This window comes from Vicia villosa, unplaced genomic scaffold, assembly GCF_029867415.1.
Source record: "Vicia villosa cultivar HV-30 ecotype Madison, WI unplaced genomic scaffold, Vvil1.0 ctg.000567F_1_1, whole genome shotgun sequence".
In the NCBI taxonomy this organism is placed as follows: domain Eukaryota; kingdom Viridiplantae; phylum Streptophyta; class Magnoliopsida; order Fabales; family Fabaceae; genus Vicia; species Vicia villosa.
The window spans coordinates 336,438-348,033 of record NW_026705260.1 but is presented as its reverse complement, the minus strand read 5'-3'; the positions used below and the strand labels follow the sequence as shown (position 1 = coordinate 348,033).

General features: G+C 38.0%; 1 protein-coding gene across 1 annotated transcript; it reads left to right on the top strand.

Moving 5' to 3' along the window:
* Window positions 1-1,012: 1,012 nt before the first annotated feature.
* On the top strand, window positions 1,013-6,178 carry LOC131629437 (acyl-coenzyme A oxidase 3, peroxisomal-like). Its single transcript, XM_058900222.1, has 13 exons — window positions 1,013-1,596; window positions 3,041-3,158; window positions 3,264-3,371; window positions 3,499-3,671; window positions 3,767-3,866; window positions 3,978-4,052; window positions 4,170-4,300; window positions 4,491-4,626; window positions 4,716-4,835; window positions 5,143-5,289; window positions 5,374-5,478; window positions 5,559-5,660; window positions 5,773-6,178. The coding sequence occupies exons 1-13, from the start codon at window positions 1,124-1,126 to the stop codon at window positions 6,019-6,021; spliced, it is 2,037 nt and encodes a 678-aa protein (XP_058756205.1). The 5' UTR covers window positions 1,013-1,123; the 3' UTR covers window positions 6,022-6,178.
* The last annotated feature ends 5,418 nt before the right edge of the window (window positions 6,179-11,596 follow it).

Genomic DNA, 11,596 nt, shown 5'->3' with positions numbered 1-11,596 from the left:
TTATCTTATTCATGTGCTAATTTTGTGTGTAATAAAGAACCATATAAAAAAGGACATGTGAGTTGGAGAAAAAATAAAATTTTAACAAATGCAAATGTAAAATAAACAATAATTATGGAAAATTTGAATAATAAGATTAGATCTCACATTGATGTGAGTACTAATAGAATTATTAGATAGCCGGGATCCTTGCGATCGGCGTGTACTTCATTGTTTTTGGTTTTAATAAAGATATGCTTTTTGACCAAAAAAATAATGATAAAAAATCGTGAGATGGAGAAAAAAATAAAAATAAAGATATTATCTCTTAAATAAAGACAATGATCGATTAAAATAAAATAGAAATTATGTTGATAGTGACCCGTGAGATAATAAATAAATAAATAGAGAAAAAAATTAAAATGAAAGTAAGAAAGTGTGAAAAAATGTGAGAGAAATTTGAAATTTTAATTAAGATAGAGAAAATGTGTAATGATCTATTAAAAAAAAATTAAATATTGAGTTGATAATGGCCCATGAAATAATTAAATATTTTTGGGAATAATAATTAAATGATCGATTATTAATATTTTTTGTGATAATAGATAAATGTTGAAAAATTAAAATGAAAGTATGAAAAAATGAAATACGAAAGAAATTTGAAATTTTTAGTAAGATTAAAATTTAAAAATAGATTATTAATATTTTTTTGTGATAATAAATAAATTAAGAAAAATTAAAACGAAAGTAAGAAAGTGTGGGAAAATGAAATGTAAAAGAAATTTAAATATGACTTCCATCATCCATGGCTTACATGTGATGTCATCATTTATGCAATAAAGTTGTAGAGAAAATATTATTTAATTCGGACCAATGAAAAGCTAACACTTGGGGCATCCATTCAATAAAGTTGAAAGAGTGAATACTTAATTTGTTAGTTACAAAAATGACCTTTTATTAGTGCAAATAAATTTTGGTGAAAGGGTAATTTAGGCAATTTGGTCAATGTATTATTAATGAATAGATAGTAGAAAACCAAAACCAAAACCAAAACCAAAACCAAAACATCTCTGTTTCTGACTTTCCATTCAACATTATCAATCAATCTCCCAATTCCCACAACCACCGTCTCTCAACACTCAACATGGACACCAACCGCATCTCCCGGCGAACCGAGATCCTCTCCAACCACCTCCGCCATGACCCACCAACAGCCACCACACTCCTCCAACACAACGCCTGCCTATGCTACTCTCCTCCCGAGCTATCCGAATCAAATCACGTAACGTTCGACACGACCGAGATGCGGAAGCTCTTGGACGGCCATAATTTGGAGGATCGCGACTGGCTCTTCGGATTGATGATACAGAGCCGTCTCTTCAACCGGCGGGAAATCGACGGAAGGGTGTTTGTTTCCCCGGATTATAATCAGTCCATGGAGCAACAGCGTGAGATGACGATGAAGCGAATAGGGTATCTTTTGGATCGCGGTGTTTTTCGTGGGTGGCTCACCGGTGATGGCCCTCGAGAAGAGTTGAGGAAATTGGCGCTTCATGAGGTTATTGGAATGTATGATCACTCTCTCGCCGTTAAGCTCGGTGTTCATATCTTCTTGTGGTAACTACCTCTCTTCTCTCTCTATATATATCTACCTCCTTTTACTTTGATACAAAACTATACGACAATTTATATGGTTAACGGCTTCAAATAACTGCCTAATTAAACAAATGATGGCCAACGAAGCACGGACACAGAACACAATATGAGTATGGGACACGATACGAGGATACATTGGTCTTTGAAAAACATAGGATACCATATTTTAGATACATGTTGATAGCGTATCACGGTGTGTTGCCGTTGTATCGGAAGTTTTTTGTTTTTGTTTTTATGTAAAAAAAATTGGATACGTATTCAGGGACGTATCAGAGCGTATTGGTACGTATCGGATATGATTCGGCAACGATTTTAAAGTATCATAATGCTTACTAATAAATGGTCAAACAGTTTGTTGTAATGAACCAATAATCATCTTTGCAGCTTATGTCATAAATGTTATACTACTACTACTTTTATTACATAAATTATTTGTGCAAAGGCGGTATAAGATTTGATGTCTGTGTACAATTTGTACATGATGATCAAATTTTTATGGTTATGTGACACAGTCGGAATCACGAAGAATTAGCAAGCGCTAAATCTAAAATAAAAACACAAGTTTGCAAGCGACAAACTTGTCAAATAAAATTTTGGAATCCACCAAAAGAGAAAACACTCTGGCGGCCGCAACCAAAGGTGTTTAAATACCTAAAAGAAATCCTAATGCTAAAATTATTCAAAAACAGAAATAAAACAGAAATTGCTAAAGTTATGAAAAATATTAAAATGCTATTTTTAGGCCTGTAACGAACCCGGGTGGCTTAAAAAGCCTATAGATCATGGCAAAGTCGTAAGTTGGACTCTTGAGCCGATTCCCTATCTAGAAATTAAGATATAATATGAGTCATTCTGACATCGGACGCCAAACTTGCATAAATTCCGTCAAACCTTTCCGACGTGCAACTTCTTCTATACGCGTAGCCAACCTTCCTATATCATTATGTTATCTCCACCAAACTGCCTATGCCGACTTATGTTAACATTAAACTTTAATTACAAGGTAGTGGTGACTGGTGATGATGGAAGTCTAGATCACTTGGTTAAAGAATGAGTATCCCAAAATGTCAAGCCTTTAAATGAAGGGTTTATGAATGGTTTTTAAGTTTGACACATACTTGGCCTTGTTTGGGAAAATGTTTCTTGCAAGACAAGTTATCCGGAGCTATAATTTGATGTGATCTCATGTGCGCTTGACCTAGTTGTCGGTAGAATAACTATAATATATTAACTTATTTTCTTTTGCTTCATTTTTTTTATATTGAGACGGTTTTAGATAACTTCAAGAGAATGATGGATTTGTCAATGATCCATCTTGGATTATTTATTTATCCTAGTCAAACAAGTTTATTTACCAAATGGCTCACTATTGGAATGGTTTTCTTTTCTGAATAATGGATTTCAGGGGCGGGGCAGTAAAGTTTCTGGGAACCAAGCGTCACCATGACAAGTGGTTGAGAGCGACTGAAAACTATGAGCTCAAGGGTTGTTTTGCAATGTCTGAGTTGGGCCATGGGAGTAATGTATGTAAAGGTTGCTCAATAGGATGGGATTATTAGGTTCACATGTAGTTTATCATGCTTTTTACCTTATCCCTTTAAATAATCTTTCCAGAGTAAATTTTGCAGGTTCGAGGAATTGAAACAATCACTACTTATGATCCAAATACTGGAGAATTTGTCATCAATACTCCGTGTGAGTCGGCTCAGAAGTATTGGATCGGTGGTGCTGCAAATGTAAGGACTCTTTTATTATCGTTTCCATTTAAAAGCCTATACGTCGTAAGATTGATTTGGTTCTTACACTTTTTTCCACTCTATGTTTGTACATATAGAGACTGGACTAACATACTTTTCTATTCAGCATGCAACACATACTATAGTCTTTTCACAGCTCAACATAAATGGTAGCAATCAAGGGGTGCATGCTTTTATTGCTCAAATCAGGGATTCAGATGGAAACATATGCCCAAATATCCGAATAGCTGAATGTGGTCACAAAATTGGTTTAAACGGGGTTGATAACGGCCGTATCTGGTAATATACACATATTTTTCAAGCAAGATAGCACCTGATAAATGAAACTTTTTCAAACGAGTAAACTCAAGTTCTGGCTGGGCATCTGATTTCAGGTTTGACAATGTGAGAATCCCCAGAGAGAATTTGTTAAACTCTGTGGCTGACGTTTCACCAAGTGGCGAGTATTTGAGTGCAATTAAAAATGCAGATCAGGTGATTACTCTTTTTGAGAGATGTCACTTTCTTTTATCTCCTTGTGCTATTATTTGTTCCCATTGGAAAAACTGCTCACATATCTTTTGTCGTATGCTTTTCTTGCTGCAGAGGTTTGGAGCATTCTTAGCCCCTCTGACCTCTGGTCGTGTAACTATTGCTGTCAGTTCTGTTTACATATCCAAGGTATTGATACCATCTTCATTTGTGGATATGAATGTATTTGTCTGTTTTTTTATGTATCTTACAAAGTCTCCGAACTTTAACATCGTCAATATCATGCCTTTCATTTTCTGTTGTTAGATTAGCTTAGCCATTGCTATAAGATATGCATTGACAAGACGGGCCTTTTCTATTACACCAAATGGGCCTGAAGTTCTACTACTTGATTACCCAAGCCATCAACAGCGTCTATTACCTTTACTTGCAAAGATGTAAGTTCTTCAATTCATGCGTTTTAACATCTATTTGCCGAGAACTCAAAGTGATTCAAATCCATTATGAACCAGAACTTAGGCATGTCACTCTTAGTGTGTGTGTGTGTGTATAAGCGACTATCCTAGTTGTCCATCAGCAGATATAATAATGGACCTGTTTATGCTCATCTGGTCATTTCTTCTACAGATATGCTATGAGTTTTGCTTCAATTGAGCTCAAAATGATGTATGTGAATAGAACGCCTGAGTCAAACAAAGCAATTCATATTGTTTCTAGTGCATACAAGGCAACCTTTACATGGAATAATATGCGTACTCTTCAGGTACGAATCGCTACTATACTTTGGTGTGATAGATTTTGTATTTCATAAGCTACTGGCCTCACAAAAGTTCTATTAATGCATGAATTTAGGAATGTCGTGAAGCATGTGGGGGACAAGGCGTCAAAACTGAAAATCGTATCGGTCAATTCAAGGGTGAGTTTGATGTGCATTCAACATTTGAGGGGGACAACAATGTTCTGATGCAGCAGGTATGTTACAGTATTCTGTTAAATATGAAACTTAACAATGTGTGAATTGTATCAGGTTCTGATGCAATAGGAGTTATGTGTGAAGTGTATGTTAGTCTTAGAATAAAGAAATATTCTCAGAGGAGGCCTAGGCTCTAGATCTGTTCTGATATATGTGAACCTTGTCGAAAGACTTTTAGCTTATGATTATTGACTTATCTCCGCATAGTGGCATTAACATTCCATGTTGAATTTAAGCAGCATTCCACTTTTTTCTGTTCAATATCATCGGCCTGATTGAATTTATGAGTTCTACATTTCACTTCAGATAAGCAAGGCACTCCTCGCAGAATACATAGCATGTCAGACAAAAAACAAGCCATTTAAAGGTTTGGGATTAGAACACATGAACAAATCTCTGCCAGTCATCCCATCTAAGTTAACAAGTTCTACCATCAAGAGCAGTGAATTTCAGGTAATCATTCGACTATATACATGTTAATAATTGGAATGACATGGTAGAAGCTTCTATTTGTTTCTTAACCTCTTATTTACACAGATTGATCTGTTCCACCTTAGAGAGCGAGATCTACTGAAGCGTTTTGCTGAAGAGGTTTCAGAACATCAATCTAATGGAAATAGCAAAGAGTTCGCCTTTATTCTAGTGAGGACTCTACTACATTTAGTTAATTTCTCATTCATAATTACCATTGTCTTACAATTTGAAACTATTCTCTTTACCAGAGTTACCAGCTCGCGGAGGACTTAGGCCGAGCTTTCTCTGAACGAGCCATACTTAAAACATTTATAGAGGCTGAGTCAGCTTTACCAGCCGGTTCATTGAAGGTAAATCATTTTATTGCTTATGGATTGTTCCTGCCTTCTCCATGCGCGCGTGTGCACGTGTGTTTGTAAAAAAGTCTATTTATCAATCTCTTTATATTTGTCTCATCTGTAGGATGTCTTAAGTCTGTTAAGATCGTTATACGCCTTGATTAGTGTGGACGAAGACGCTGCCTTTCTCCGATATGGATACTTGTCAACAGAAAATGCTTCTGCAGTGAGGAAAGAAGTTCCAAAACTATGTGCTGAACTTCGACCACATGCACTTGCGTTGGTTAATTCCTTTGGTATTCCTGATGCGTTTTTGAGCCCTATGGCATACAACTGGGTGGAGTCAAATTCTTGGTCTACTGCTCAACATTAATCTCTGATGCAAATTCATGCATGTGATTATGCTTACATTATTCATTAATTTAATTTTCCGCATCCACATCGTCTTTATTTGCGAGAGAATTTTCCATATCAATAAGGAAATGTGAATAATATTTGTTACTTTATAGTATGTAATAGCTGTTGGAATATATTCAGATCTGATGAATACTTTTACTGGAACTTGGCAATATAGAATTGCAATGCTTTCAATCCGTGACTTAAAAATAATCCTATACTTTTCAATAATTTTGTCAATTCTAGTATGTAGTGAATCTCGATGATATATATGAGAAAATATGTAACATTTTATTAATTTTTTTGTAAAGTAGTAAAGATCAATATTTGAACTATATTTATATATTGATATTAGATGCACTTAGAATGAGACACCAAGAGGGCAAACCAAGAGGACTAATCTAGACATTACATAAAAAATTATGAACTAAATTATATTGAAAATAAAAAATAATATTATTTAATACAATACATTTTTACAATGAAAATCGTCTACCATCTATTTCTTAAAAATAAGTTAAAATTATATCATTGTCAATTATTTCAAGAACATATCTTTCTATAAAAGTTACAAGACGATTAGTTATCTACTGATCACTCATTTTGTTACATAGATGACTAATTACAAACTTCATAACTGAAAAAATATATTTCACGCTTGTAGTTGCTATGGGCAAGACTATGTTGAAATTATCCCAAACATATGGAGAATTCCAAATCAATCTTGATGAACAAGATTCATTCAACTGATCAAATTCCCTTTTATTTTTCACTCTTCACTCAAGCTAATCAACCAACATTGGTTGCAAGATGATTCTGCTGCACAATCGATAACGGAAGAAGAAAAGAAAAGATGAATTGAAAAAGTAAGAGAATTAGAGTTTGAACAAAAGAGCAAGAAGAAGAAAATTTTCCTACAAAGTTTCTATCTGCTTCTCAACTGAGAATTTTATTGAATTATGCATCTGTCTGTTCAAGTGATTACATTAATAAGGGTTACTCCGTATATTTATAGTTGAGCTTGCTTGCTCCCTAAGCCAAAACTCAAAATACCTAATTCTATTAACTACAAAACTAGGCCTAAGTCGAAATCCTATCGAGGCAACTCATTCGACAATTCGACACACACAAATTTGACGCACAAGTACACTAGGCTATTTTCGATACAACCTTGTTTTTGTCGAGCAAACTGCTTAGACACAAGGAATTACATTCTCAACACACCACCTAATTCATTGTGTCTAAGCTATTTACATTCATCATTGCTGTTAGTCTCTTGAACATTTCGACTTGTACTCCTTTCGTCGTGATGTTTGCAATCTGATTATCAGTTTTGCAGTGTTCAAAGTTCAACTTCTCTTTAGCTACCTGTTCTTGAAGATAATGGAAACTCATTTTGATATGCTTGTTTCTTTCATGTGCTATCAGATTTTTTGCTAGATAGATAACTGACATGTTGGCGATCTTTATGGTAATTACTCCATGATGCTTCCGTGTAATTTCTGATTTGATTCGCCATTATAGTTGCTTGACATGTACAAAGAGAAGCAACTATATACTCTACTTCACACGACGATAATGTCACTATTGATTCTTTTCTCAAACTCCAAATAACGGGTACACCACCTAGCATAAACACATAAAATATATCAAATGTATTTATTTATTTGAGTTTAATGGTTATGTACTGACAGTGTAAAAAAATTTTACACTGTCAACCAATTAGAATATAATGTTCTGCCATGTCATACACGTTTTTTAAAATTTTCAGTCTGACTTATCCTGATACATGATCCTCATTGGTTGAAAGTGTAAAACTATTTTACACTGTCAGTGCATATCCCTTTTTTCCTATTTATTTCCACAATATTTACACAAAAATTTAAAAATTCTTTTAACTTTGCAAGTTTTGGATCACAAAAAATATTTCTAACATAATTTTGAAGTTGATGGCGCACCAAATAAAATAGAAAAATATTAGAACAACAAAACTTCACAGCTTGTACCAAATTTATTTTAACACTAAAACCGGTCTAAGCAAACCTCACAATGGTCTTGTGCCTCAAAATCTAAAAACAAAAAGGAAATTTCTTTGGCCACCTCCCAACTTTCTAGCCCACCTCTGGTGAAAAACCCAAACTACCCCTGACTTCGGAAATGCATCTTCGAAATGCAAGGAAAAGGTGTTTTCGGAGATGCATCTCCGAAAGCGCCTTTTTTTTTGAAAAAATTGTCTTATTTCGGAAGTTCATTTCCGAAAACAGTATTTCGGAAGTTCATTTCCGAAATACTGCGCGTTATGCAGATTAAGCAAAACAGCCCCCCTCCCCCATTCATTTACCCTAATCTTCTTCCAAAATCATCCTCTTTCAAAATTTCTGCAACAAGCAAGTGTGAAGTCAAATAGATTGCCCAAGTCTTCTTCCAATCTCAACCTAAATAATCTCAAACACTAATTGGTAAGTTTAGCATTTTATTTCAATTTTTAGATCCATTTGAATAAACTCTATTATGGTGTTTAGAAATTGAAAAATATACATTAAGATAGGTTGGTACTGATATTAGGTTGTTTAGTAGGCATAAAAGTAGTTTTGAAGTTTGATTTTGGGGTCTGTCATTGGAGGTTGCAGAGAAGTTCTGCGCAGGGGTGTTTCGGAAGTTCATTTCCGAAAACACCTCCATCCCAGTTTTCGGAAATGAACTTCCGAACTGTATCAGAAGTGCAATTTTTTTTGTTTTTTCTTTTGTCTCGCATATTAATCGATTTCAATTGTTTACAGGAACATGTCAGGCAACCAACCAGCACGCATCAGACAGGGTAGTGAGTCCCAGACTGCGTCGGCTAGACGCGAGCGGGCGGCGGCGCAGCTGGCGTCGACCCAGGGACGGGGGCAGGGCCGGGGACACCGTGTGCGAGTTCCCGTGGACGTGGGAGAGGGTACCTCTTCATTTGGATCTAGGAGTCGGCTGGCTCGGGTATCTTCTTCCCGCCAGCGAGAGGAGGAGGAGGAGGAGGTGGCAGTGGCATACCACGAGCCGGAGGGGGTACCAGATGTTGACCCTCCATCCGGGGAGGAGGATGAGCAGGAGGACAGCTACCCGGGAGGGCCCTTTGACACTTCCGTGCTGATATCCTACCGCGATCACGTCGCTCGACGTATCTGGGAGGGAGAGGTATTTTTTTTAATTTAACCGTTTATAATTTAGACGTTTATTCGATATTTTCTTAACGGTCTATTTAACATATGCTTTTATTTGTTTTTTTTGTAACAGGAGAGAGATCCTTTGAAAATGGTGAACCACGTCCGGAAGATTTTCAGTCTGTTTAAACCAGCAGCTGAGTGGTTTAACGACGCGGTGCGAGGTTCAGGGCTTAGCGGGCTCTGCATGACGGGGTACACCACCATCAGCCACGGCATGTAGGGGGCTTTTGTGGAGCGCTGGCACAAGGAGACGTCTTCTTTCCACTTGCCGGTTGGGGAGATGACGATCACCTTGCATGACGTGCAGTGTCTTCTCCACCTGCCGATCAGGGGTCCGCTGTTGGCCCACACCCGGATCCAGAGGGTCGAAGCCAGTCAGTGGATGGCGCTCTATTTGGGCATGGAGCCCGAAGCTGCTGACTATGAGTGCATCACGACATCTGGGCCTCATATCCGGTTCACCATACTGAGCGCTTATTTCGAGCACCACTTGGACGCGGCAGCCGAGGCTGAGGAGGCGGGTGACGATCTATTCACATAGTATCACCGCGGCTGCGCTCTCCGGTGCTGGTACATGCATGTGGTAGGCGCTGCATGCTTTGTGGACAAGAGTGCAAGGTACGTCGACGTGACCTACCTCCGCTACTTCATGGACCTGGATACCGTTCACCAGTGGAACTGGGGGGCAGCTACTCTGGCATACCTCTACCAGAAGCTGAATGAGGCCTCCAACTGGAGGATGAGGCAGTTGGTTGGATCCTGCACACTACTCACGGTACGTTTCATTTTAATTGTTTCGTATTTATTTATGTTTCGTATTTATTTATGTTTCGTATTTGTGTTTCGTATTTACTTATGTTTCGTATTTATTTATGTTTCAGAGCTGGATCATCTCCTACTTCTCCCGCATCCACGGCTTCCACATCGATCCTGTGTACGTTGACGCCATGCCCAGGGCCGCTAGATACGTTCTCCAGAGGGGGAACAATGCGGTGGGACCATACCGTGGGTACTTGGGCCGCACGATGCACGACGACATCACCTGAAGGCCGTTCAGCGACTACACTCAGATTGTCCCCTTTGACGGCATATCTCTATATTCTGGCTGGTTGGCATGCGGGACCGGCATCATGGTCCGGTATCTCCCTGAGCGGTGCATGCGTCAGTTCGGATTCGTGCAGCAGATACCCAGGTCACCCTTTGAGGTTGCTCCCGACACAGTGACCCGAGTGCAGCTCACTGCCATATGGGGGGACTGGCAACATCATGTGGTACCGCAGGAGTACCGTCGCACTCGGGTCACACAGGACTGGCACAGTGTGGAGGGATACATCACATGGTTCTACCGGGTGTCACATCCTCTGCTGAGACCCGATGTTCCCGGCGCTCCTAGGCCAGCACACGAAGAGATCCTGGAGAACCAGCAAGCCGAGGATGACCACGCCATTGATCTCATGCCGATCTGCCAGCGGATAGAGATGATTGGGCGGGACGCGTTGGATCGAGGTGTCGTTCATCAGGGCGGTCCAGAGGCAGTCGCCGTGATGGAGATGATCGTCACTGATGCGGGCCGTGCGGCGGCATACAAGCGGCAGAGGAGGGCCCAGGGTGAGAGGGTTAGGCACACCCAGTAGTGGTCGGGTTTATTTATTTTTTGTTTTCGGATTGTATCTTTAGCACACTATTTTTATTTGGATTTGGATCGGCTTGTATATATTACTTTTTTATCATATTAGTTTTTTCTGTTTATATGTCATTTATTTTATTTCCCGGTTTCCTTTAATTAAAAATACGAGACTGTGAAAAACATAAAAAAAAAAAACCAGTTTCTGCATAATTCGGAAGTTCATTTCCGAAAACCCCCAAAATCTGAACAAAGGTGTTTTCGGAAGTTCATCTCCGAAAACACCCCCATGAGGTGTTTTCGGAGATGAACTTCCGAATTGTGGAAATTTTTTTAAAAAAAAAGTGCTTCGGAAGTTCATTTCCGAAGCAGGGGTAATTTGAGTTTTTCGTTGGGGTGACCCTGACCCCTATAGGGAGGTGGCTAAAGAAAAAATCAAACAAAAATTGATTAATAAAAAGTTCCGTATTTTACTATTTTTAAAATTAAAGTTAACAAAATTTTATAGCAAAACTTATAGTTTCAATAAATACTCTATTATTAATTAAAAAATAATATAAAACAAATTTGAGTACATAAAAGGAGTTGGAGGCCTCTCTCACTCCAATTAAATTTTAGCTCGTTGAACTAACGACTAAAAAGAGTTGGAAGCCTAGAGTTTAAATCGTGTGACAAATGTATAAAGATATACTAATAATTTGTTATTAAAAAAAACTGAGTACATA

Excerpts from the sequence above, each read along its gene's own strand:
- LOC131629437 (XM_058900222.1), top strand. The coding sequence starts at position 1,124 with ATGGACACCAACCGCATCTCCCGGCGAACCGAGATCCTCTCCAACCAC. Across the intron at positions 4,627-4,715 it reads ATAATATGCGTACTCTTCAG|GAATGTCGTGAAGCATGTGG; the intron begins GTACGAATCGCT and ends GCATGAATTTAG. Across the intron at positions 5,290-5,373 it reads TCAAGAGCAGTGAATTTCAG|ATTGATCTGTTCCACCTTAG; the intron begins GTAATCATTCGA and ends TTATTTACACAG.